The following is a 26,356-nucleotide window of genomic DNA, read 5'->3' as shown; positions in this document are numbered from 1 at the left end:
GCACGCAGCTTTTAGAATGATAAAGATTTGGCATAATGTATGTGTAAGGAGAAAACGATAATCCTCAATGTGATCAGTCACCTTTCCGTAGTACATGGTAGCTGACCATGGTCCTGGCGTCAGCTCCTGTAGACTCACAGATACCAAGTACGCTAGGGTCTGGACCAGCAGAGGTGGGAGGACAGGGGGTATCGTTCACGATATGTACTTTTGTAGTCTTCGTTTCTTATGTGGGATTGTAAGATTGTATGATACTTTGACTTATGTTTTTTTTTTGTTTTTTTTTTTTCAACGTTTATTTATTTTTTTGGGGACAGAGAGAGACAGAGCATGAACGGGGGAGGGGCAGAGAGAGAGGGAGACACAGGATCGGAAACAGGCTCCAGGCTCCGAGCCATCAGCCCAGAGCCCGACGCGGGGCTCAAACCCACGGACCGCGAGATCGTGACCTGGCTGAAGTCGGACGCTTAACTGACTGCGCCACCCAGGCGCCCCAACTTATGTTTTAATTGTGTGTTTATTTAAAAGTATTTTATTCATTTTAAAAACAACAGATTCGTTCTTCAAAATAAGGAGAAGTTGGGGTGTCCGGGTGGATCAGTCGGTTAAGCGTCTGACTCTTGATCTCATGGTCATGGGATCGTGGGGCTCCACACTGGGCATGGAGCCTGCTTAAGATTCTCTCTTTTCCTCTCCTGCCTCTCCCCCACTTGTTCTGTCTGTCTGTCTGTCTCTCTCTCTCTCTCAAAAAAAAAAGAGAAAGAAAGAAGAGTAACGTATCAGTGATGTAGAGCTCAAGCTCTGGAGTTAGACCGCCTGAGTTGGTCTAATTGAGTTGGAATCCCAGTTCTCCCACTTACTGGTGGTATGACCTTGAGCAGTCTGTTCTTTGTAAAGTTAGGATTACTAATAATGCCAGTAGTGGGGTATCTGTATGTACTAAATGAGTTAATATGAGCTCCCGTCACTCACAAGCACTCAGGATCTGTGTCATCGTCATGCTCATCACCATTCTGGTTGTTGTTTGCATTCCAGGTTGAAAAGGAATCTGTCTTGTCAACATATACTGTGAATGACCTCTCCATGATGAAATACTACTATGAATGTGTCTTGTTTGTGGTCCGTAAACCACAGTAACGTTCTCAAGTGGTATCAGCAGGAAAAAAGCTTAATAAGAGCAAATGCTGAAATAAACGACTCAAAATCAACTATCCCATCGACAGGACACAACCTCAAATCAGTGGTGCCTTCTTATTCCTAACAAAATTTAGAAATAGCGTCTATTTTCTTAATACGTCTATTGCTTTTTCAGAAATATACTATGCTGTGCATATTTGTACTACAAAAGTAAAAAAAGGAGGAAATGTCTTCAAGTATACTTTTTCCTTGAAGCCCAGAATTGTCTTTCAGTAGAAAAACCCATCTCCAGTGGTCTTCATGAAGCTATTGCCAAGTCCGCCATGTTCACGACTACTAGTATTGAAGTCCCCCCAAATCTTTCTGTTCTGTGTGCATTGCACATGGTACTTTTAGAAGAGTCTGAGGATCCTCTCTCACATTCAGCATCTGGAATTGGGACTTTTGTTTGCTTTGGACCGAAGCGATCCCTACAGAAAATGTGCGCCCTTTTATCATTCAGATTATTTTTTTGCCAGCTCAGCTGAACTTGGGCATCAGACGTTTCATTTTTATGAAATGCTGAATTTAATAAGACCACAGGCTGGTAAAATGCATTCAAGTAACTGAGAAAGTGGTCTTTTGGGCACACTGACCTGAACATTATTTGAAAGCATACTCATCATGAATCGCTCTGAAATGTAGAAGGTCTCAGCACTCTTAAGTGAGGCACAAAAGCCTTTATTAAAGGTACTGCTAGGAAAATGGGGAAATAAGAATAAAATCTGCCCATTGGAAATGTCTGATTTTAAACTAGAAGTGAATACAGTCTGTCAGTGAGATGTTTACAATAATGTCTTTTCTTTAAATTACCTGGATTACAAAAGCACGCACTTTTTTTCGTTAAAAAATTGGATACGAGTAAAACTGTCATGATGGTATTACCGTGGGGAAATTTTGAGTACGAAATTCAGGGATAAATTACTGCCCGTGGTCTGTCTTCAGTATTGTCAGCAGCAGCCGTTAATGTAATTTCAGATAACGCCAGTTTTGTTCCCTGATAGCTGGAGTTAAAAGAATATATGCTGCTTTAAATTTCTACCTCTAGCAGAATCTTTATTGGAGAGAGTTTTCCTTTGTATTTTTTTATGTTTATTGTTTTGTTTCCAGTAGCTTGGAAAGCAGAAATGACTATTAACCTTTTCTTGGAAAAAGGACGTGCTCGCGTTGAATATTTCCACAGGTGATTATGATGGCGTTAAATGACCTCTGTGGCAATTTGAATTAGATAGACTTAATCTCAATAATGTGCTGTAGGATTCATGTCATGTTTTAATCGAAAACCTCCTTGTGAATCTTTAGACCTCTTTTTGTCAGTTGGGTTGGGGGAGTCGACACAGTCTGGCATGTTACCGTTGGGAGCTTTTCTGTGTGCAGTAAGGGAGCTCTTGGTCCTGGAAAGGACTCCAGGAAAGCTGTTTGACTTGCTAAATTATAGAAGCCTGTAGCCTGTTGAGTTTAAAAAAAAAAAAAAAAAAGGAACAAAACACAACTATTTCTCTTTGATGCCCCATCCCCATACTTGGCAGATGTCCAGTTAATTAGAATTCTCATTAACTACCACCTGAATGAATTTGAAATTAATTTTTAGGGGAAACCACCCCCAAATTTTTGTTTATTTGTTTAAGAAAGAAAAAAGCTAAAAGGATCCTAAGTATTTAAAAAATGCATTGAAAGGAAAGGAATGCATGCTATTTTTGAGTAATGTAGAAAGGCTTTTTATTCACTGACTAGTATTCACTTTTTTACTTGTATCCAAACACATGATCTTGTTTTTCTCATAGAGGCAAAAATGTGTTGACAGCAATGGGTTGGCTTTATTACTTAAAAGTTTTGGCTATCAGGTTTTATTCTTTAATAATGTTACTTATATTTCTAAATCAGAGCTTCATTTTAGTTAATTCTGAAATCAATTATTTCATTTGTTTTTAATCTCTCATATCATGACTACTGTTTTTCAAATGTTCTGCACAAATCTGCATCACTTTTTTTTTCCTACTGCTTTTGTAGTTAATATATTCTAAACTTGAAAATTGTGTCAATCAGTAATAGAAGTGTCACTGGAGGATTTAATTTTATATTATATGTAGTCCTAGCTACTAAAGTGTGTAAGCCTTAAAGTTTTGTGTTCTTTTTCCTTGCATTAGCCCTATACAGATGTTTCCATTCATTGCCATAAAGCAGGAGGAGATAGGTCATTGTGCTTGCTTTCCAACCCTCTCCCCCCTCCCCCCCCCCCCCCCCCGTTTCCATATTCTGAAGTAGTGCAGGTTAGGGTCTGTTAATCAAGTGAGCAAGACGAGAAATGTGAAGTATGAAGAGGAGCTGTATAAATCACAGTATAAAATTATGAAGTTTGGGAACTGTAAGATGTACTGTATTTATATGTAATTCTCATTCTAAAAGTTGCCACAAAGGCTGAATTGGAAGCTTCATGTCTGCATGAAATTTCCTATATTTTTAATGTGTATGATGGACTTAATTTTTCTTGAATATTAAAGTCTGCCAATTGCTACGAAACCGTATTTGCTTGGTTGTTTCCATCTAGGTTAGTAGTAACTGTAGATATAGGCATTTTAATTAATTGAATGCATGCTTTTGAATCTTTAGATGAGCCTATTCTTGTATGCTTCTAGAAAGTCAATAGTAAGAGCACTTGGTCTTAGAGTATGTTAGGCTTTATACTGATTCATCTTGACCTTTGGTTTTGTTAAATAATAGACAAATAAGTATAAAGGAAACCAGCCATTAGTTGGATAACACTGGGCATGGCACTTAAATACTCTGGGTATGTTTTCCTGAACTTCTGTTTGTGATCTCAGGCACAGCGCTCGAAGTGTGTTTCCTCATCTGTAAGAGAAGACTGACACCACCGACTTCAGAGGGTTTTGGTAAAGTCATGCGCGACTGTGTGCAGTCTTCTGTGTGAACATGTGAAAGCACCTGGTAGATAACGCAGTTTCAATTTGTGTTGATGCTGTGCAGTGATACAAAAAGGTGAAGATTAGTAACAGGACATCAGTTTTAATAATGCTATGGCGGAAAAAAGTTTCAGTGGAATCCTGGGGCTGGGGGGAGACCAAGAGGACAGGTATGTGTGGATAGATTCTTGAATGTTCAAGTCTGGTGGGAAATGTAAAGAAATTAAACGGTAGGTAATGGGAGAGAGGACACAAGGAAAACTTCATGGTTATTCCCACTTTTAGAAACATGTCAGTACATGCCTCTTGTGTGTTTATTTCTCTTCAGTAGATACATAGAAGTAGAGTCATTGAGCCAGTGTGTATGTGCCTCTTCAGTCAAGTTGTCTTTCAAAAAGATGAACAATTTACATGCCATTGACAGTGTTTTGGAATAACTTTGTTTTCATTCTCTGCTCAATACTGGATTTTGCTAAGCTTGTCATTTTTGTCAATACGATAGGAAAAAGTATCTATTTTAATATTCATTTCTTGAACGATTAGGGGAGCTGAGCAGTTGTGTTAAGTGTAACGCCCAAAGAGAGGGGTCTTTGATCGGCCAGTCGGTCGGTTTTCACCCGGTATAGCGGACAGGTCATTGGCAGCACTCTAAAAGTTGGTAAAAATGTGTCGAGCTTCATCAAGAGGGGGACTGGCCAATCTTGAGGACTGGTTGAGTTCTCTCCACTGATAGCAGTGACCGTATCTGCTTCTGGTTTTACAGAGCTGGCACTGAGGCTGAACAGCTGCAGCCCGATGGACCCCACTAGGTGTCCACTTAGCCAGTGCTCGGGGTCCAGGAGTTCAGGGAATGTCGGTGAGTCGAGAGCCCCACTGAACCAGCGGCTTTGCTTTGGGTGGCAGAGTGGGGCATAAAGTTGACTCCCAAAGGAACAGCTGCCATCTTACCATGGCACCAAAAGCTGCTAGGGCCAGGCCAGCTGCACTCTTGAATATGCTATTTATTTGACTTGTAATTCCCGTTGGGTATTTTTCACCTTGTTAGTCAGCAAGTCCGAATCGACCCACCTGCAGATGAGAATGTGAAACCGAAGAGGCCTAGGGCCACCATACACCATGCGTTCAGTCCCAAAAGCTTAGTAGCAGATTAATAGCTTCCTTCTTTTGTACCAAGGCATGTCTGGTGATGGTCAGGTACTTAATCCTGTTGTAGTGCCTGGCTGTGGCCTGTGAGAATTTGGGCAGCCGTTAGATCTTTGAAGCTGTGGCTTCCGTCTTGGAGTTTAGTATTATTTCTGTGGGACCACCCAGGAGGGGACAGTCCATGCAGTAGTCCTTGAACGTGACACTTACTGCAGGCATGTAATACATCAGATCCATCATATGTTTATTGAATTGGTCCAAAGCACCTCAGTGAGAGGTTATTTTTGAGATCTCTGACTCCAGGTAAAAAAAAAACAAAAAAACTATGATTTTTTTTTTCAGGCCTGAACATAGGTAATTACCTGGCAGGCTCATGGAAGAAAGCTGCCCTCCACTTACCAGACTTGGTGCACAGCTAACGCACAGCAGTCTCTAGTGGGACCTGCAGTCAAGGACACGGGCTTTTTTTATTTTTTTAAACGTTTATTTATTGAGAGACAGAGACAGGGCGAGAGCAGGGGAGGGGCAGAGAGAAGGGGAGACACAGAATCCGAAGCAGGCTCCGGGCTCCGACGCGGGGCTCGAACTCACGAACAGCGAGATCATGACCTGAGCTGACGTCGGACGCTTAACCAGTCCCCCAGGCGCCCCAAGGACACAGGCTTTTATTCACAGCCGCAGTCCTACGTAGCCCAGTGCCTCTATTCAGAGCCTCTTTGTCACGGGCTTCAGCCGAAGCATTCCTCAGGTACCTTTACTGACACCTGCTTATAGGAGGGAAGGGGGTTAACTTGAGGACACCTTTCTTCCCTCTCCGGACTTTTTCCACTCTTAGGCCCTCCTCCTCTTTCACTTCACCCCCTCCCCAACCCCCAGGTCTACAAGCCTTCAGGAGCCTTTGTAGAGGAACCTACACTTTATCTGATTTAGTCTGTCACTTTTACTATTGAAGTGATCAGAGGCTTGACCGTAAGTTTCATTTCGGCCTCTTATATTAACCTATTTCAGCACTTGGGGACTGCTCTCTCTGGCTCAGAGGGGTCCCTAACAATTTCAGCTTCCTTCCCCACTACAAGCCTTGTCCAGCCCATCAGTTGAATTCAAGTGTCTTTTTTTCTCAATAGGATCACAGACCGAGAAGTTTAACCCACGTATCAGGGGCTACAGCACAGATGCCAAGAGACCAAGTCACCCCCAGCCGGGAGATGGAGGAGGCTTGTCCATGGGGACAGTGGGAGCAATGGTGGGGAGGGGGAAGGGGGGAATCCGGATTTTCTCCATTAACCTCTGGCTGCAGGTAATGCTTGAGCACCGCTGCTGCTTCCTCCCCCAAGTGCTCCCTGCACCCAGTGAGTGCCCATCCCCGGGGGCCCTTTACTTCCTGCTCACGTACACGCCATTGTGCTGCATGCAGTCTTCCAGCTTTGGCCACCCTGGCACCCAGAGCCCCATCTTCACTCTCTGCCAGGTTTGGCTGAGACTTGGCGCTAACAGGCAAGGCTTTCCTCACCTTCGAGGGGCCACCCACACTCCATTTCAACCAAATGGACTTCTGTTTTCAGGTCACCCAGAGCTCTCTATCGAATAGCAAAGTCCTCATCACTGACAACGTTAATCTCAGTTTCGAGGTCTCCTTTCCTTCCGTAGCATTCCTAGCCCTGTTGCCTTCCTGCTGGGGCCATGGGGCTTGCTGCTCTGCTGTGGTAACATCCCTATCTCATCCTGCCCAGAAGAGGGAGCAAATTTGGGTTGCCAGACCGACGTCAATCCCGCATCTAGCTGTTCATCATCCTTAATAGGAGGTAGGGAGCTTGTTACTTTGTTTCCCCGTTAACCACTTGGGCAAGAGCATTTGCTGCTGTCTCCCAGGAAGTCTCGTGTTCCTGAACTTGCCTGTAGGACCTCTGCCTTCCTGATCTGGAACGCCACTCCTGTCAGCATCCCAGACCTGTCCACAAAACTGCTGAGTCCGGGATTTGGTTTTACCCTGTTTACAAATGGGTAAGCCTATTCCGGTTTCACGGCTGCTGACAGAAGACGTGAGAAGTTACACAAAAGTAGAGTTCCTGGGTACCCTTCACCCAGCTTCCCTCCCCCAATAACATTTCATGTCGTCCTAAGACATTGGCCAACACTGTGAAATGGACGTTGGCATGATTCTGTTATATGACTGTACACCTTGTTTGAAGTTTGCAGGGTTTTGCACGCACTTTTAAAAATGCCTTCTACTTTTAAACTTTATGATTTGTATCTAAAGTGGGTTTCTTACTGACAGTATATAAAAGGTCTTGCCCTTTTTTTCAATCTGATTTGGGGGGAGGGAGGTATCTTTTCATTGGGTGTTTAAACCATTTTCATCTTAATTATTTAAAAAAAAATTTTTTTTTAATGTTTTTATTTATCTTTGAGACAGAGAGAGAGAGGGAGACACAGAATCCGAAGCAGGCTCCAGGCTCTGAGCTGGTAGCACAGAGCCCGACGCGGGGCTCGAACTCACGAACCGTGAGATCATGACCCGAGCTGAAGTCGGATGATTAACCGACTGAGCCACCCAGGAGCCCCTCATCTTAATTATTGATAGGAGTGAATTTAAACCTACCATTTTGCTAGTTTTCTACTTGTTCCATTTCTTCCCTGTTCCCCCTCTTTTCTCATCTATTTCTGGACTATTTACTTGATTTCATCTCCACTACTGGCTTTTATTAGTTATAGCTCTTTACCAAAAAAAAGTTTCAGTGGTTTCTCTTAGGGCTTCCAATATATATTGCTAGCTTGTTACAGTCTGCCTTCAAAGTATTACACCACTAGATGTATAGTTGTTAGTAACAATTACAACTCTTAAAATATACTTACAATTCTTCTCTGCCATTATTCATGGTATTGTCATGCATTTTAATGTGCATAATAAACCCCAGAATACATTGTTACTATTTTTGCTTTAACTGAATTCTTTTAAAGCAATAAAAATAACAAATATATTTTATGTTTATCTTCATTTTTATAGCTTCTAATGGGTGGTGCTTTAAAAATCTCTCCACAGACTCTTTGATACTCCTCCCTTTGGTGCAGCCTCATTCCTCTCCCTCTTCAAGTGTGGACTGTAGTGACACAGTTCTAATGAACAGACTGAGGTAGAGACGTGAGATTTATGTCCGCTCCCCTCAGCAGCAGCAGCAGCTATGCTGTGTGTGTGTGTGTGTGTGTGTGTGTGTGTGTGTGTGTGTGTGTGTGTGTGTGGTATAAGTCCCCTGCTCCATGTTCTTATTTTGAGCCCCCAATGGAAGGCCATGAAAGAAACCCTTGTGTCTGAGACTCCCAGCTCTTCCAAACTGAGATGGTAACCACAACTGCCAAGAATGTGAAACATTTTGCAGGTCATAAAAGACATAAAAGACATTGTAGCTTCCATTTTTCTCTCTGATCACTTGCATTAGGGGAGGTAAGACAGGTCATGAGGACATTCAAATAGCCCTGTGGAGAATCCCACGAGGTGAGTAACTGAGGCCTTCTCGAAACAGTCACATGTACTGGTGGTGGCTCATCCAGCTCCAGTCAGGCCTTCTAACGACTGCAGCCCCAGCCAACATCTTGACTGCAGCCACATGGGCAGCCCTGGTCGGCAACCCTAAACTCCCCAGCTAAGCTGATGTTAGAACTCCTGACCCACGACCGAGAAAATGTTTGTTGGCTTAAGCCACGGAGTTTTGGGGTAATTTGTGACAAAATGCTTATTTCTTAGTGTGTACCAAGTTTCCACCTGGAACCTGAAGAACTTCCTTTAACATTTCTCATATCAGGTCTGCTGGCACCGAATTCTTAGATTTTTTTCTGAGAAGTCCTTTATTTTAGTTTCATTTTTTAAAAGATTTGCTGAATACAGAATTCTGGATTGACATTTATTCTTTAAAGACGTCACTCCTTGGGCCACCGGTGTGGCTCAGGCAGTTGAGCGTCTGACTGGCTCAGGTTACGATCTCACAGTTCACAAGTTTAAGCCCCGCACTGGGCTGTGTGCTGATAGCATGGAACCTGCTTGGGATCCTCTCTCCCTCTCTCTGCCCCTCCCCTGCTCATGCTCTGTCTCTCTCTCAAAAACAAACATTAAAAAAAATTTTTTTAAGATGTCACTCCAAAAAAAAAAAAAAGCCATTCCATTGTTTTGATGAGTACTCTGCTAGAATTCTTATTTTTGTCTCTCTGAATGTGTTTTTTTTTCCCCCTCTGGCTTTCAATATTCCCTCTTCAATTTTCAGTACTTTGACTATGATGTGTCTAAGCATGTGTGGTTTTTCTGGTTTGTTTTTGGAATTCATCCTGTTTGTCATATCTGTGGTTGATGTTACTATTTCTGGAAAATTCCTACCTCTTCAAATATTTCTTCTTCCCCCTTCTCTTCCTGGGACCGCTTTTGCAGGTACATTAGGTTGCTTGTTATTGTCCCGCAATTCCTGGAGCCGCTGTTGTGGTGGTTTCTTGTTTTTATTTAGTTTTTACTCTTTATTTTTTTCTTCATATTTCAGACACAATATTTCTTCAACTTCAAGTTCCTTAAAACTTCCTTCGTTCGTGTCCATTCTAATAATAAGCCTGTTAAGAATTTTCAAGTTATGCTTTTTTATTTCAAGCATTTCCATTTATCTTTAATTTCCATCTCTCTGCTGAAATTCCCTGTGGCTCAACACATGGTGTCTGCTTTTTCCACTGTATCCTTTAATATAAGAATTTGACTAATAAAGAGCGATAACCCCAATATCCTGGTCACCTCTGAGTCTAGTTCTGTTAATTGCTTTGCTTCAGCTCTTGACAAGGTTTTTGTTTGCTTATTTTCTCCTATTGCTTTCTTTCTGAGTCTTATAGTATTGAATTCCATTTGCTGTGTAGAAAACGACAAACCAAGATAAACAGTATTTATGCGTGGGTATGACTATATGCCTGGTAGGTTGGTGTGGGAGGCCAAATCAGTGTCACAAGAAGTTGAGTTGGGTTTGCATTATATCTGCACTGCATCACAGGTTTCAACCTCTGCTAGCGGTTACCTGTTGTTACCTTGCATTTAGAGTAGAGGACAGGATACCAGAGGGCTTTTCCCAGTGTTCCTGCATGCTCTCTAGCGTTCAGCTGTGTCTGCATGCCTGTGCCATAAAGGAATCTTCACTACATGCTCCAGCGTCTTCCCCAGGGGTAGACTACTGGTCCTTGTGAGTCTGTGCTAAGTTCATGGTAGGGAAAACAGGAATTCTTGTAGTGTTGCCTCATTCTTAGGCAGGCTCTGTCACCCAGGCCTCGTCAGTGGGTTTTTCCTCAGCATTCCCATCCTCTTCCCATGTGTTTGGGGTTGGTCTTAAGCAGGAATATCCTGATTTTTGCTTCTACTTTTCCTCCAAGGATCTTTGCTCTTGTCCTAGGGATGAGAGACTTCTTCCTATCCCTCCCCTGAGGCGGGGGGTTTGCTTCTACTCTTCCCCACAAAGAAATAATGTCTGTCCCTTCCAGCCTCCTGCCCTGCCCCAAGTCTTTGGAGCATCCAATGGAAGGCCATGAAAAAAAAAAATCTTATGTGCGCAAACATCCTTTGTGTAAGAGACTCCCAGTTCTTCCAAACTGAGAGGCTAATCCACAATCGCCAAGAATGAAAACTTTCTGCAGATTTCTTAGCAGCTTATAAAGCAGCCACTTTTGACACAAAACTCCTACATCAAAGTCAAAGGAGAGTTTATAACTCAGAGCAATAGCACTAGCCAGAGTATTAATTTTGCACAGTACCCTGAGACCCAAATCACATAGAGGGACACAAGAGAGTTCTAGGTGACACCTGCACAAGCGTTGGGTTGCATCAGAGAACTTTGAGCTTAAGAATCCTTATTCTTTTAGGGTGGGCTAGCAGTAAGTGTGATTGACTTTTTGCCCTAGGAGAAGATACTATGCTAGACAGTAAACAAAACCTGCCCTTTGTTCTAGAAGGAGACACTGTCTCTCTCTTCCAAGCCTGTTCTCTGTACACGTATCCAAGAAAAGATAATCAGGAATACAGTTAGCCAGTACTTCTGCTTGTGAAATATGCTGAAATGGAAGAAAAAAGAACAAACAAACATGGAAAACTGACTCCCAACAGAAGATTACAGAGGTCACAAGCTTTTAACTGTTGGCATAAAGGAACTTGTAACCCATACAAGTATCATTGACACTAAAATAATCTGAGGTGGCCCAAAGATGTGTCCCATGTGCCCTCTACCCATGTTTCCTAATATCCCACCCAACTGACTATTAACAATCTTGTCCCAGGAACATTTTGTGTAATACCAAAAAAATGCAAATATACATGTGTGCACATATATGTACATCCTCTACTGTTTCCTTGGTTTTGGCCTATATACATATACATATATATTTTTTGACTTAATACATTTTGCCAATTGTTCTATATCCATACGTATAAACTTACTCCATTTAATAAAATCTGCATGTCTGTATGTATAATACATACACACACACTTACATGCAATGCTACCAAGTAACATTTAGGTTGTTTTTAACTTTTTGATACTCAGCACTATATTACAAGGAATAGCCTAGTACATACCAGCTTTGTGTCTATTCTCTGGACACATTTATACATCTGGTGTAAATTCCTGAAGGTGGCAGTGCATTTTTAAATTTTCACAGATGTCAGATGGCTCTCTTAAAAGGTTACACTTGAAAACAAGGAGCGTATCTGTTTCTCAATATCTTCATCAATACAACCTATTATTAAACATTTAAATGAATAATCTGATGTTGAAAACTGCATTAAAATCCTTTGAAATATGCAATGTTTTTTTTTTTGTGGGCTTTTTGTTTTTTTGCTTTCTCATTTGATTTTTCTGTTTTTGCTCTTCACTATCACAGGCTGCCCGGTAAGGAGGAAATAGAATGGAGATAGATAGACCTGGTCAGTATCCCAGCCTCACTATTTACTGTGTGGTCTTCAACTTTTTCATTCACCTCACATTTATTGAGAACCTGCATTGTGTCTGGAATGGCTTGATCCTGGGGATTCAGAGGTCAAAAGATAGTTTCTCCCACCGGAGCTTCCATAACAGAAAAAGATGTCAAACAAGTAATTACAAAACCGAAACCGAAACTAAAAACCCAAGTAATTACATAATTGTAAGAACTGAGCAGTAGGGACGTGCTGACTTAGAGAAGACTTCCCTAAAGAAATGATATTTGAGCTGAGACCTGAAGGAAAACCAGAACTTCTCAAACACAACGTACAAATACAATCAAGGATCCATATTTCATTTTTCAAGTGTTCCTGCCATCATCTTCATTTTCTTATACGTAACCTAATTAATACAAAGAGGAAAACTGGTATTTTTCTAGTCTCTGGGAAAATTTATACAATTTCTTTACACTAGTTGAGTTCTTTCTTGAAGAAAATCAGGTATGTCATAGTCAGTGGTTTGCATATTACAAGGTTGAAGACTCTCCTTTCATACATTATAAATATGTTAATTATGTATTAATACACCTTAATATATAAGATACTAATATATAATGAATAAATACAATCTACAACAAATGAGGAAACAGGCATATCTCCAAGTTAAAAGTCACACACAATATGACCCTAAAGTCAAAGTGAAATCTTATAGTAAGGCATTTTCGGCTTCCGGGCAAGATGGAATAATGGACTACATTTATCCTCCCACCTAAAACAACCCCAAACCTGGACACAACATATAAGACAACTGCCAACAAAGGACAGTGATTCCTGAGAGACAGGAAGCAAGCCTGGCAGTGTGCCTGAACTGAGGGCATGCACTTGACGGTCCAGGGAAATCAAGACGGCTAGAGTTTGTGGGACTGAGTACCCGACAGGAGAAAACCACATACAGAGAACCTCTGAAGATCTGAGCACAGTCCCCTAGAGTACTGATCAGTACATGTGTGTGAGATAACTGCCCAAGGCCAGAGAGAGAAGCACCAGGAAAGTAAAACTCGTAATACCTGCTATCCAAATAAGAATTACCACGTATACAGGGGCACCTGGGTGGCTCTGTGGGTTGAGCGTCCGACTTTGGCTCAGATCATGATCTCACAGTTGGTGAGTTCGAGCCCCACGTCGGGTTCTGTGCTGACAGCTCAGAGCCTGGAGCCTGCTTCACATTCTGTGTGTCTCTCTCTCTGCTCCTACCCTGCTTGCGCTCTATCAAAAATAAATAAAAATATTTAAAAAAAAAAAAAAAGAATCACCACATATACAAAGAACAAGACAACACCCATAGAGAAAAGATCAACCAATGGAGACCAACCCAGAACCGACACAGATGTGAGAATTAACAGAGAAGGACATTAAAACAGTATAACTGTTCCATGTGTTCAAAGTTACTGAGATGTGTGTGAGACTTACACTGAACTTCTGGAGATGCTAAGTGCATTGGAATGAAAAATACAGTGTATGAGATTAACAGCAGAAAAGGCATGAGAGGAGAAAAGGTTAGCTTGAAATCATAGCAATGGAAACTAGAATGAAACACTAAGGGAGAAAAGGCCACGCCGGCTTTTTTTTTTTTTTTTTTTTGCTGTCCCAAGCTCACGCCAGGCACGCTCTTGCTTTAGCACATTTGCATTTGTTACTACCTCTGCCTACAATCAGTCGCCATACATACTCAGCTCACCCCTTGATTTTCCTCAGGTCCCTGCTCAGAAGTCTTATCTGAGACACCCTCCTTGACAACCTAATATAACCTCCCCCATCCTTCTTAATCTGCTGCTTTTCCTCAGCACTTGACATAGGCACTTGTTTATTGTCTGTCTCCCTCGATGCAAGTGTCAGTGGGGGGAGTCACAAGACAGGGATGTTTTGTTTACTCTTGTAACTCTAGAATTTTCCCTGCTATAGCAGATGCTAGTTTTCAAAGAATAAGTTAAGGAGTGAGCATAAGTTTGTGAAGGGGTACAGTTATACTTCTGATACAAGTTCCTGGTTGGATGAATGATGGGATACAGGGCACACGAGGATGACTAGGAGATGCCTGTGAAACATCCAAGTGAAAACGAAGCATAGTCATTTGTTCAACAAAGAAGTACTGAGCACCTGATACAAGCCAGGCACTGTGCCAAGCACTTGAATATATCAGAAGTGAAAAAAACCCCAAAGAATCCTACCCTCAAGGAGCTTACTTTCTAGAGAGGGACACAATAAAAATAATAAATAAGTGAATTATGTAATAGATTGAAAGGTGATATGTGCTATGGGAAAATAAAAATCAGGCAAAGGGAACCTCAAGAGTCTCGGGCAGTGCTGAGCCAGCTCCACTTTCAAATAGGGTGGTCAGGGCTGGACTCATTGGGAAGTGGCCAAGGGTCTAATGCTCTGGGGTGAGGTTTATCTGTTAAATTGGCAATAATATTTGCCACAGAGTTTTAAATGAGATATGTTGTTAAGAGGTCTGGCAAATACATAGCTGCTAAAAAATTTTAAACCACTTCCCCACCCTAAACCACTGTAAGGCTTTAATCAGTCTGAAACAGGCCAATTTTAAGATAAGCAGAGTAAGTTTGTGAGTGTGCATCCCTACTTTACCAAGAACACACTAAGAAAAGTTTCCTTCTTTGTTGCTTTGCTGTTACTAGTGATGAGTTCTGAGTCATTATCCAGAAGAAGTGCTGGGGAAAGAAATCAGAGAGCTGTTCATAGAATAGGAGAGAAAGAAGATCCTATTGGGTCAATACGAAAGTGCACCTGGACAGGGTGAGGAAGGGAGTGAAGGGTTGCGAGATTTCTGCTTTACATGAAGTGGTACAGTGTTGGCTTTAAGTAAATTGTGAAAAGTTAAAGATGTATACTGCAATCCTTAGAGCAACCATGGAAAATTCATATAAAGAGGGGTGCTGGGTGGCTTTGTCGGTTAAGTGTCTGACTTTTTTTTTTTTTTTAGTTTTTTTTTTTTAATGTTTATTTATTATTGGGAGACTGAGCGTGAGCAGAGGAGAGAGAGGGAGAGAGAGAGGGAGACACAGAATCTGAAGCAGGTTCCACGCTCCGAGCTGTCAGCACAGAGCCCGACGCAGGGCTCGAACTCACAAACTGTGAGACCATGACCTGAGCCGAAGTCGGACGCTTAACCGACTGAGCCACCCAGGCACCCCAAGTATCTGACTCTTGATTTTGGCTCAGGTCATGATCTCATGGTTCATCGTGACATTGAGCCCCGTGTTGGGCTCTGTGCTGACGTGCGGAGCCTGCTTGGGATTCTCTCACGCTCTTTGCTCCTCCCCCATTCATCTTGAGCATGCTCTCTCTTGAAATAAATAAAAGAAAAATCATCTTAGAAAATTCATACAAAGAGGTAGAGGTGAAATGTTGATAGATTAAATTAAAATCAAATTCAAAACAATACTGAATTAATCCAAAAGAGGTCTGGAAAGGAGGTACACAGTCAAAAAAGAAAGGGACCAGACCTAAATCCAGTCATAGCAATAATTTATGTCAAGTGTTAAAGCATCAAACATTCCAGTTAAAATACAGAAACTGTCAGAATGTCAGAAAAGCAAGATCTAACTGTATACGTTGTCTCCAAGAGATAAGATGCAGATAAACTCAAAGTAAATGGATGGAACGAAAAGATGTACTATGCAAATAGTACGCATAAGAGGGCTGCAATGGCTATAAAATCATAGTAAGATGACTTCAACATGAAGAGCATTACCAGAGATAGGGATATTTCATTAAGAACAAAGGGTTAATGCATCGGAGACAAAACAATCATAGTATGTGTGTGCCTAATAACAGGGCTTCAAAATATATAGACAAAAACTGATAGAACTAAAGGGAGAAACATAAAAATCTACTGTGATAGTTGGGTATTTTAATACCTATTTCTTAGCAATTAATAGAACATTGAGATCAAAAAGCAGCCCCAAAACAAACAAAAAAAAACCAAATCTGTTCAGACATATAATATCTGAGAAACACTATCAAACACCTTAACCTAAGTGACATTTATAGAGCACTATGCCCAATGCCTCCACGATATATGTTCTTTTTCAAGAGCACATGTACATGCACCATGATAATTTATGTTGTGTCCTAAAATATATCTCAACAAATTTAAACGTATTAAAAACACACAGATAATGTATTAAATGGGAAAGGAATTAAAACTAGAAACCAATAAGAAAAAGATATCTTGGAAAACCTCTGAGACTTGGAAAGTTAACACAAATAATCCATAGGTCAAAAAAGAAATCAGGGAATATAGGGTACAGCACAGGGAATACAGCCAATAATTTTGTAATTACTTTGTATGGTGACAGTAACCAGAGTTACCACGGGGATAATTTCATAATATATAAAACGATCGAATCGCTAGGAACTACACCTGAAAACAGGATATGGTATGTCAATTATACTTCAATTAAAAAAAAATCATGAACAAGTATGTTCACAGCACACTATTTCTAACTGCAAAAAATAAAAACACTCAAAATGTTTATCAATAGAGTGGATTCATCCATGGTGCCTGGGTGGCTCATCAGTCTGGTTCAGTGCCCGACTCTTGGTTTTGGCTCAGGTCATGATCTCAGTTTGTGAGATAGAGCCCCCCCACATTGGGCTCCACACTGGATGTAGACCCGGCTTAAAATTCTCTCTCTCCCTCCCTCCGCCCCTCCCCAACTTGAGCATGCGGTCTGTCTGGGGTGGGGGGAGGGGAGAGTGGATTCACCTGATGGAATACCATACTCAATATAAATGAATGAAATACAATTACATGCATAAACATATAAAATAAGGAAAACAGGAAAGCAAACAACTCCATATTTTAAGTGGGCAAAAGATCTGAATATTTTACAAAGAAGAGATACAGATAGCAAATAACCACTTAAAAGACGCTCAACATCATTGGTCATTAGGGAAATGTAAATTAAAACTACAACGAGATACATACACGAGATACCTATTTAGAAAGACTAAAATTGAAGTCTGACCATACTAATTGTTGGAGGGCATGGGTAGGAACTGGAACTCTCATATACTCTTTTCAAGAGAAGAGAATGCCTATGTGCGTATGAAGCCTAATACACACATGTTCTCAGCAGCTTTATCTGCATAGCCCCAAACTGGTAGCAACCACATGTTCATCACCAGGTGAATGGAGACACAAACTGTGCTATAGCCACATAATGGAAAAGTACTGGGTAAAAAAAAAAAAAAAAAAGGGAATGAATATCTGATAACATGAATGAATCTCAGAATAATTGTGCCGAAGGAAGCCAAACAAAAACAGTACATACCATATGATTCCATTTATGTAAAACTCTAGAAAAATGCAAATTAATCTACAATGACAGAAAGTAAAGTAGTGGTTACATTCCCCCGGGGAGGAGGGAGGAATTACGAAAGGGTCAATGGAAACTTTTGGGGGTGGTGGACATGTGCATTATCTTAACTGTGGCTATGGTTTCACACAAAAACTCAGCAAACATTTGAAATATATGCATTTTATTTTATGTCAATTAGGGCTCACTTAAGTGTTAAAAAGCCAGCAAAAATTAAAAATGTTATTTAAGAACACAAACACAGATGGGAAAAATTACAAAGTAAAGCAAAGAAATGGTCAATTCAAAATTCAAAACAGCAATTACCTGGCGTAGAGGGAGGAAAGGGAGAAAGGTGTCAGCGGGACAGGCATGTAGGGACCTTGACATGTTCTGGTGCAAGCAATATTCTATACATGAAACTGGGTGCTGGACAGCTTATTATCATTCTTTTAACTGCATGTGTTTTATGCCACCTTTTGTATATATGATCTATTCCACAATTTAGAAAAACACAGAGCCTGTGGTGAGGACCACGAAGGAAAGAACCTGTATTAGTTAAACTGCACTTTTGTGGGCAGGACACCGTCAAAACCTTTTCAATAAAATTAAGCTCCTTCGTATCAGATAGGTGTGATCTGATCTTTGAGACAGATAGGTTATCAATTTCAAAGAAGGAATGGAAAGATCACACTGAAAAGCTATTGTTTAACACCCTAACTTGTTAACATTTCTGTACATATTAACTCAGTAGTTGCCAGGGCACCTAGGCGGCTCAGTAGGTTAAGCATCCGACTTCAGCTCAGGTCATGATCTCAGTCTGTGGGTTTGAGCCCTGCATCAGGTTCTCTGCTGTCAGCAGGGATTCTGCTTCCGATCTGCTGTCCCCTTCTCTCTCTGCCAAAAATAAATACACATTAAACAAACAAAAAAAAAGCGAGTCGTTGCTTATCTTGTCACAACCTTGAGGCTTAGGGACACAGGCTAAATAATATATAGGATAAGTACTTTCTGATGGGGCTTTAGGGAAATGGTGAGGTTGGGAGCTGATAGCTAAGAAAAAATTCTTAGAGAGGTCTTTGGTGCAAAAAGATTATTTTATTAAAGCACGGGGACAGGACCCATGGGCAGAAAGAGCTGCACTGGGGTTGTGAAGAGTTATATGCTATGGAGCTGGGGAGGTAAAGTCAAGACAGAAGTTTCTTCAAGAGATTTCCATATGCTAAACACTCACAGATTACTGGAGGCCTAACTATTGTCAAGCTAAGGTTGTTTTCGCCTCTAGCAAATCATTAACATTAACACGTTAAGAGTTCCTGGAGAAAACTCTGCCTGCTTCAAGTATTTGTCGAAGGGCTACAGGTTATAAGGAAATTCCATTTTATTTGCCATTTCCTTCTCGTCTTTGTTTCCCCACATCACCATGGAGGGCAGGGTGATGTTGGGGCTCCAGAAACGACAGTTTCTGGAGATTAGGCTATTGCTAAGATTACCTTTTTCTTGCAATTTACTAAGATATTTGTAAACTGCTGGAGACGCTCTCAGTTAACCGTTTGCTTTCTGTCCTTTCCTTTGTACTTGGGCAGCCAGGAGTGCCTGAGGAATGTCATACTTACCCCACCTGGGTGGGGGAGGAGGAAGATGTGTGTGACCTATGCTAGCTTGTGTTTGGCCCTCAGGTCTTATGATCCCTCGTCACTTACCAGTTAGAGTACAATTATCTTCCTTGCACTTTCTCTAAAAGATCATGTAGCTTCTCCCCTCAAAACACTTATGCACGGTTTTCTTCCTCACATTGTTTTACTCTTTCTTAACCACTAAAATACAAGCCATAGTAAACGCGCTGCTCTCAGCTCCCTCACTTTGCTTGGTTACAACTTCTGCTGCCAGGAAGGTCTTGGAATCTCGATTACTTCCGATCATCGCGCGGAGTAACAAGGGAACTGTGCGCTACCCACATCATTTTAAGAGCCAAATAATTTTAGGCTTCGGTTGGAAAAGCAAAGAGCTGTGCTCCAGGCTTGGGCTCTAGGGTGAGCTATTTTAGGTGAGCGGCACATCTCCTCAACAACTTCATCAATGAATTTTTAATCAGAACAGCTTCGAAGAATGTGGTGCCTTACTTCACTTTCCAGGACAGCCACTGAAAAATACACACTTCGTTGGGTTTTGTTCTGCTTTGTTTTTGCGCGTTGGCTTGGGCCACTTCCCTCCGCCCGACCGCTGTCAAGCGGCGTCCGCCTCCAAAAATCACTTAACGTGGCGCCAGCCTCCTAACACAAGTTTGCTAAAAGTCTGTACCTCCTGGAGGTGATTTTAACCTCCTGGAGGAGTCCCCGAAGCCATGACTCCAGGAAGGGAATACCAACAAATACGTCTTAAAGGTCTTGAACCTACCCCGCTTTACCGAGTTCGGGATTTGCAGAACCACGCCCCACCTAAGACGAACCAAGGTCACGCCCTCCGCGGACACCGCCGCTGGGCCTTTAATAAAGCCGCGGCCGCCTTCCCGCCTCCCCCGGGGCGCGCACTTCCGGCCGCGGGGGCGTTCGGGAGCGCGCCCCGCGAGCCTCCACCAACCAGCGGCTCCGCCTGGCAGGCGCGAGTACGCGCGCGCACATTTGTGCGCAGGTTCGAATCTCCGCAGCTTCGCGGTTGCTCCCCAACGTCCGGCAGCACCGCGGCGGCCGCGAGGGCGGCTCGCGGGCTGCGCTGGGCCCGGCCGCCCCGCCCCCTCCGCACGCCCCACCTGCCCGCCGCCGACTCGCCCGGAGCAGGTCCTCGACCCCCGTCGCGCGCTCCGCCCTCGCCCTTCGCCCCCGGAGCTCTCCGCGCTCGGCCTCCCGCGCCGGGCGGGCTCCGCCCGGGGCTCCGGGGCCCATGGCCAAGCGGCGTGCGGCCGAGCCGCTGACGTTCCACGTGCCTTGGAAGCGGCTCCTGCTCTGCGACTTCCCCGAGGAGCCGCCGCCGCCGCTCTGGATCCCGCCGCCGGGGGCCTCGCATCCCGGGCAGCCCGTCGGCGTCCCGGAGCCGCCCCGAAAGCGCAAAATCGACGCGGGGGCTATGACTGAGGCTTCAGCTTCGCCCAGCAAGCGCCGCGACGGCGGGGACACCAGCGTTCCGGGCGGCGTGGAGCGTGAGGGCCAAGGCCTGGAGACGGGCGAGCCGCAGTTGCTGCAGCCTCCCGTGCGGCCCCGCGGGCCGGGGGAGGAGCCCCGGGGCGCCCGGCCCCCGAGGGGCGGTGGCGACGACGGGGCGGGGCGCACGGAGCCCCCACGGGGAGACTGGGGGGCCGCACCGCGCCAGGTAGGGGCTGGGGACCGGCTGAGCGCTCCAGAGGGCGGGAGGGATGAGGAGAGAGGGGCTCACCCTTTACGCAGCCATGGCACGCCCCGGGAAGAAACAGATTGTTCCCCTCTTGACTCGTGTTCATCAAGAAGCCCCAAAAGGCGAAAAGCCGGGAACCCTAGGGCAGTAAGGACGTGGACTCCCAGACTACCCACCAAGGGCCTCAGAGCCCTTGGCCCCTTGGCAGCGTTTTGGGAGAGTCGTGTGGGCTTGCACCTTTAGTGCCTGTGGTGTGGAAGAGGGAAGCAGGAGCGTGGGTCACGACGGACTAGAGCCTGATGAAGACCTTGACCGTGAACCGCGATAGGTCAGCCCAACGACAAATGGAGAAAGGGTAGCGCGCCTTCCTTGGCTTAATGATGATTTCTTCTAGAATTCGTGGTAGATTTCTTTCTAAGGAGGGTGACCAATGTGGTCTTCATCAGTTGGATGGTCTGTAGGCATAGTACAGCGCTTGTGGTAGAGAGGAAGGGCCTCCCTGCCTTGGGAACAGGCATTTAAAAACTCAGTGTTAAATCGGATTTTTAAAAAAAGGATCGTTGTTGAAAATTAATTTGGGCCCTAAAGTAAAACGTATATGAGGATCATATATAAGAGTTCCTATTCTTTGGGAAACGAGCCTGCCCCATCTCTGAGCCTGAGATTTGATTTGTCTCGAAGTTCACCGTGTGAGACAGCTGAACCCTTGAAATGTGACTAATCCAAATTGATGTGTGCTGTTAAGTCTAAAAAAACACTCTAGATTTCGAAGATCTCAAAAATTTTTATATTGATTGCACATTGAAAGGACTTGAAGATACTGGATTGGATAAAATGTATTAAAATTTACCTGTTTCACTTTTTTAATACAGCCACTAGAAAAATTTAAATTGTGCTTGTGGCCTGCATTACATATTTATGAGACTGCTTTGGTTTATACTTAGGAATTCGGGCTGCATTTTGGCAGTTCTGGATTGACTTACCAGGAGCTTTGGGAATAGAAGTACCAAGTGTAGGGCTTAGAATTCACCAAACTCTTTCCAAGCACTACATCATAGTATTCACCTCACCTTTTTCCGTTGTGTTCAGTATCTCTTGCAGAATTAACCAAATGCCTTTGCTGGAAAAAAAAAAAAAAAAAAGGTAAATTGAGGTTCCTTTGGCATGCCCTCTTGGTGGAAAAACCTAATAAAATAATGAGAATTTTATAGTTGGGAAAGAACTTTTTCTCTGGTTGTGAGAAATCATCCTTCAGATAATAATGGACATTTCTGGTTGAAATTCTAAATTGTAAATATTCCCATCCCCAGTTTTCTTGGAATTTAGAAAACATGAGGTTTAGGAGTTTTTTTTTTTTTTTTTAGACTTTTTTCTTTAGATTGCTTTTGAATATTAAAAATCCGCTTACTTAAAACTGAATGATAGCACTTATGTTTTGAAAACAGAATAATTAGAGTTTCCAGTTGTATTGTGTGTGTTGACAATGGCAAAATCTAAGAAAACAAACCCAGGATAATTATCCAGATCTATTTTCAAAAACTTTTACTCTTCGGACCATTTTGGTACCCCACCCGTATATAGGGTTGTCTTCCCTACCAGAGTATACTCACTGAAGTATGCCACAGATTGATAAGAAGGAAATAGGGAAATTCTAGGTAGAGGAAAATTTTTGAGTAGGCTGACTCACCTTAGAATCCCTTAGACACAGCTGTATCTTCTACAGCGATGACTACATCTGACAGCTCTTTGCTTCCCAGTCACTACAGGCCCATGGCAAGGACTAAGCTTGGCCATGGGGTACCTTCTTCACCAAGACAATCCCTGTTCCCTTTTCTTTTGGCTAAAGCCTCGTGTTTCTTCCTTTTGTTAGTTCTGTTCCATGAGCTTCTTGTCTTCTGCAAATTTAAGAGAGGGACATGTTTTCTCCAGTTCCTCTCTTTCCTTCCTGCTTCTAAAGATGCAGGTTTTTTGTTGTTTTTTTTTTTTTTTTTTGTCTTTTAAGGGATTTACAGCTAATTACCAAGATACACGGTATAACAGAAACATGGAGAAGTTAAAAAGGCTTTTCAATTCATGCAGTAAATGTCTCCCTGGTTCCTAGCACTCAGAGTAGAGCGGAAGTCCCTACCTTCACCCTTGGGATCTTATTTAGGAAAAGTTTTCTCAAATATGTCCTTTCTACATTGAAGATTTAATTTAGGCAAAATAAAGATACCTTTTTTCTGTCCTAGAACCTCAGTATTTTTTGAGTTGTCTCATGTTTTTTTGTTGTGTTGGCTTTTTTCCTAGGTGTTTTTTTTGTTTAGTTTTGGTTTTTTTAACCAGAGAAGTAAAAACCAGATATTACTTCATTAAATATTTGTGTTTTGTCATGATCATGTCACTTCGTGCAGATTCATTTGCTCTGTCTGCTGATCCTCACTGGTAGTTACTTTTAATGGAAAGTAAGCAGAAATGTTTTCTTCCTCTTCTTAGGAAGACAATAATGAATCATTCATAGGTTTCTTGGGATATAATATGTAGCCATGTTGAGCTATTACAGTACTAGCCCTTAATTTGAAAATGAGTCCTGCATCTCACCGATGAGGAAACAGACTTCGATCAAAGTCAGAGTTAGTGGATGGTGGAGTTATCTTGCAAACCCAGGTCTGTCTGGTGGCAAAGTTTGTGCTGTCCGCTAGTAGGTTACACTGATGTCCTTAAAAGATCTTTTTTGGGCCCATGTTTATAAGTAGGTAATTTGGACGGTAGATTTTTTTCAAAAAGGCAAAGATACAACCCTTGTTTTTTAACCCTGTTTGTGTATCAAAATGAATTGGGGCGGGGGGGGCATCCTTTGAATTACTGCAATTTTTTTTTTTTTAATCCCAGTGTAAAGAAATTCCAGAGACACTCTTAATTCTCTAGGTTTTAGTGTCTAAGATTTCCTTTTAGGCCTGTGTGGTCCAGTAAAGTAACTAGCCACATGTGGCTATCAAGCATTGAAATGTGGCTAGTCTGAATAGTGCTGTAAGTATAAAATACTCACCAGATTGTGAAAACTTAGTATGACAAAAAGAACGTGAAATATCGCATTCATTTTTAAAAATACTGACTACACATTGAAATAATAATATTTTGGATATATAAGGTCAAATAAAATATTGTTAAGAGAATTTCACCTTTTTTACTTTTTAAAATTACTTATGTGGCTCTCATACTTCTGATGGTTAGTGCTGTTACAACAAGCATGAGCCTAAAGTAAAAACACAACCTGGTAGAATAGATATGTAAATATTCATCTGGGCACAGTGTTAACCTTCAAAATGTTCACCATGGAAGCCTGTATATAATTCCGGTGCTGCTTCCTTGCACAAAGTATTTTGGGGATGCTTTTCACATTTTGTGTCAATCTTGAACTTCATTGGAATGTCAGCTTCACTTCATAGTTACTTGAAACAATTTTATAGCCGTTCAATCTGTTGAATTTTAAAGGAGCCAGCACTCAACTTGGATTTATCAGCGTTGATTTATTGATTTAAAAGTCATGCCTTCGGGGCGTCTGGGTGGCTCATTCCATTGAACATCTGACTCTTGATTTTGGCTCAGGTCAGCATGCCAGGGTCTTGGGATCAAGCCCCGCATCAGGCTTTGGACTGAGTGTGGAGCCTCCTTAAGATGCTCTATCTCTTTGCCTCTCTCCCCCACTCTCTCTCTCTTTATAAAATAACATTAAAATTAAAAAGTCCTGCCTTGCACCAAATCTTGTATCTTTGATAAAATAATCAGTTTAAGATTTTCTTGTTATTTAGCATGTTTATAATCTAAAACTTCTTGGCAAGTTTTCAAAATATTTTAGCCTGTGTAAAGTCAATCACTTAAAATACCAAGCCTCAGGGGAAAGATGAAAAAATAAATTTTAAGGTATATTTGTATTTTTAAAACAAGTTGTGTTCCTCACTGAAAGATAAAAATAAATTTATGAAAAAAAAATTTTTTAAATGATTTTAAAAAAAGAGAAAGAAAAAAAAATTATGACATTTTCCAACATTTTCTTTGGTTGAAAACTGGAAGACAGTTATCAAGAAGATGCTCTTGGAAGACATTCTTTTAAAGTTAAACTACTAACAAAATATTTTCACAAATCCATGAGTATGAAAATGCACAGAGTTGACTGAGCCCATTGAAGTACTTTGATTAGGCAGAATTAAAAATGTACATTTGTTGAAGATGCGAAGTAAAAGACCCAAAATCTTCATGTGAGTTTGCTTTTAAAACAAAATTTGTTTCCTGGGGGGGAAAAAGTAACTTTTTCATACACCGATGCTGTCCCTTCATCTCTTTCTTTTTTCCCTAAAGCTCAATGAAGAATTCTGGCAGTATAACACCTTCCAGTACTGGAGGAATCCCCTGCCACCTATTGATCTGGCAGACCTCGAAGACATCAGCGAAGGCAGCCTGCGGGAAGCAAGGCTTCAGGGCAAGAACGAAGTGGTTGAGATCGACATGGAGTCCTGACACAAGCACCTGAACAATAGGTCTTTCGGCTTCGGCCTTTGAGGCGACCTCTCTTAAGTGAATTTGCATATTCTTAAGGAGAAAAGTTATTTTCCATACTTGATGCGATACCATTCCCAAACCTGAAAAATGAGGAAGAGTTGTTTTAAAGATAAATGCCTGTGGTCACTACTGAAACTCCCAAGAGGGATTTGTCAAGGATCTAGTGCAGTTAGAGGGGAAGTATTTTATATATGTACTCTCAAAGAAATATTTATGTTTAGATTCTGAATTTGAAAATATTGGTCTTCTAAAAAAGAATTCTGACAGTTTTAGAAACAGGTGGGAAATGCTCAAATGTTCCTCTTGTCTGTACCAAAAAGTTAATTTGTGGTACGTGAAATGAATATTGTTTTTTACCTGTTATTAATAAAATGCTTTCTAGTACATCGTATCGACTCTTCTTAGTTGAACAAATAACTGACTTAAACATCTATGCAAACTTAAAGTGCGGGGGACTCTTCAAGGTGGTATAGTTTTAAAAGAACTTTCTAAATGTAAAGCGTAACATAGAATTTCAATTTGGGGAGCATGTTTGCATAGCTTCCAGTATTTGATATTTGTTTAACTCTACTCTGGGGAATCAAAAATGGATAGAGAACAATGAGAAGTGAAGAGGTTCTTCCCTCCCCCTTTTCCCAGGTTAAGAGGAAAGAAATTTAGTGGTATTAATTTCTTGGCTTTGAGTTGCTTTGAGGGCACGGTTTTTATTGCTTATTGCTTCAGACTTACAGTTCTCAACACTGGCAACACTTCAGAAATCTTTGCCTGAGTAGCACTCAAGAGATTCCCGTTTAACTGTCTGAGATGGGCCTTGGGTATAGCTATTTTTTTAGGCACCAATCCTCCTCCTTTTCCCCAATCCTAATATGCCGACAGCTTTGAGAACCACTAAACTGATGGTAGTTTTTCCTGTTTAAAGGAGATAACATTTGACGTGAAACAGCACC

General features: G+C 41.9%; 2 protein-coding genes and 1 long non-coding RNA gene across 4 annotated transcripts in view; 2 read left to right on the top strand and 1 right to left on the bottom strand.

The window, feature by feature from the left end:
• CARNMT1 (carnosine N-methyltransferase 1) overlaps positions 1-3,696 on the top strand; it is a 43,999-nt gene extending 40,303 nt beyond the window's left edge. For both annotated transcript variants that reach the window (XM_025931655.2, XM_086685021.1), the window contains one exon: positions 1,036-3,696. In XM_025931655.2, coding sequence (XP_025787440.1) covers positions 1,036-1,137 — 102 coding nt within the window. In that variant the 3' untranslated portion in view covers positions 1,138-3,696. The remainder of the gene's footprint in view (positions 1-1,035) is intronic.
• Positions 3,697-9,458: 5,762 nt separating this feature from the next.
• Positions 9,459-20,607, bottom strand: LOC147574732 (uncharacterized). The gene is made up of 2 exons (XR_015243467.1): positions 20,463-20,607; positions 9,459-18,436 (listed from the first exon to the last, which is right to left on the bottom strand). It is a non-coding gene; the product is annotated as an uncharacterized LOC147574732 (long non-coding RNA).
• On the top strand, positions 20,140-25,793 carry CD4H9orf40 (chromosome D4 C9orf40 homolog). Its single transcript, XM_025931592.2, has 2 exons — positions 20,140-20,849; positions 25,209-25,793. Exons 1-2 carry the CDS (start codon positions 20,424-20,426, stop codon positions 25,365-25,367), a joined length of 585 nt encoding a protein of 194 aa, XP_025787377.1. The 5' UTR covers positions 20,140-20,423; the 3' UTR covers positions 25,368-25,793.
• The last annotated feature ends 563 nt before the right edge of the window (positions 25,794-26,356 follow it).

This window comes from Puma concolor, chromosome D4 (assembly GCF_028749965.1).
Source record: "Puma concolor isolate L17-30 chromosome D4, mPumCon1.1.hap2, whole genome shotgun sequence".
Taxonomy (NCBI): domain Eukaryota; kingdom Metazoa; phylum Chordata; class Mammalia; order Carnivora; family Felidae; genus Puma; species Puma concolor.
This window is presented reverse-complemented; position numbering and strand designations above follow the sequence as displayed.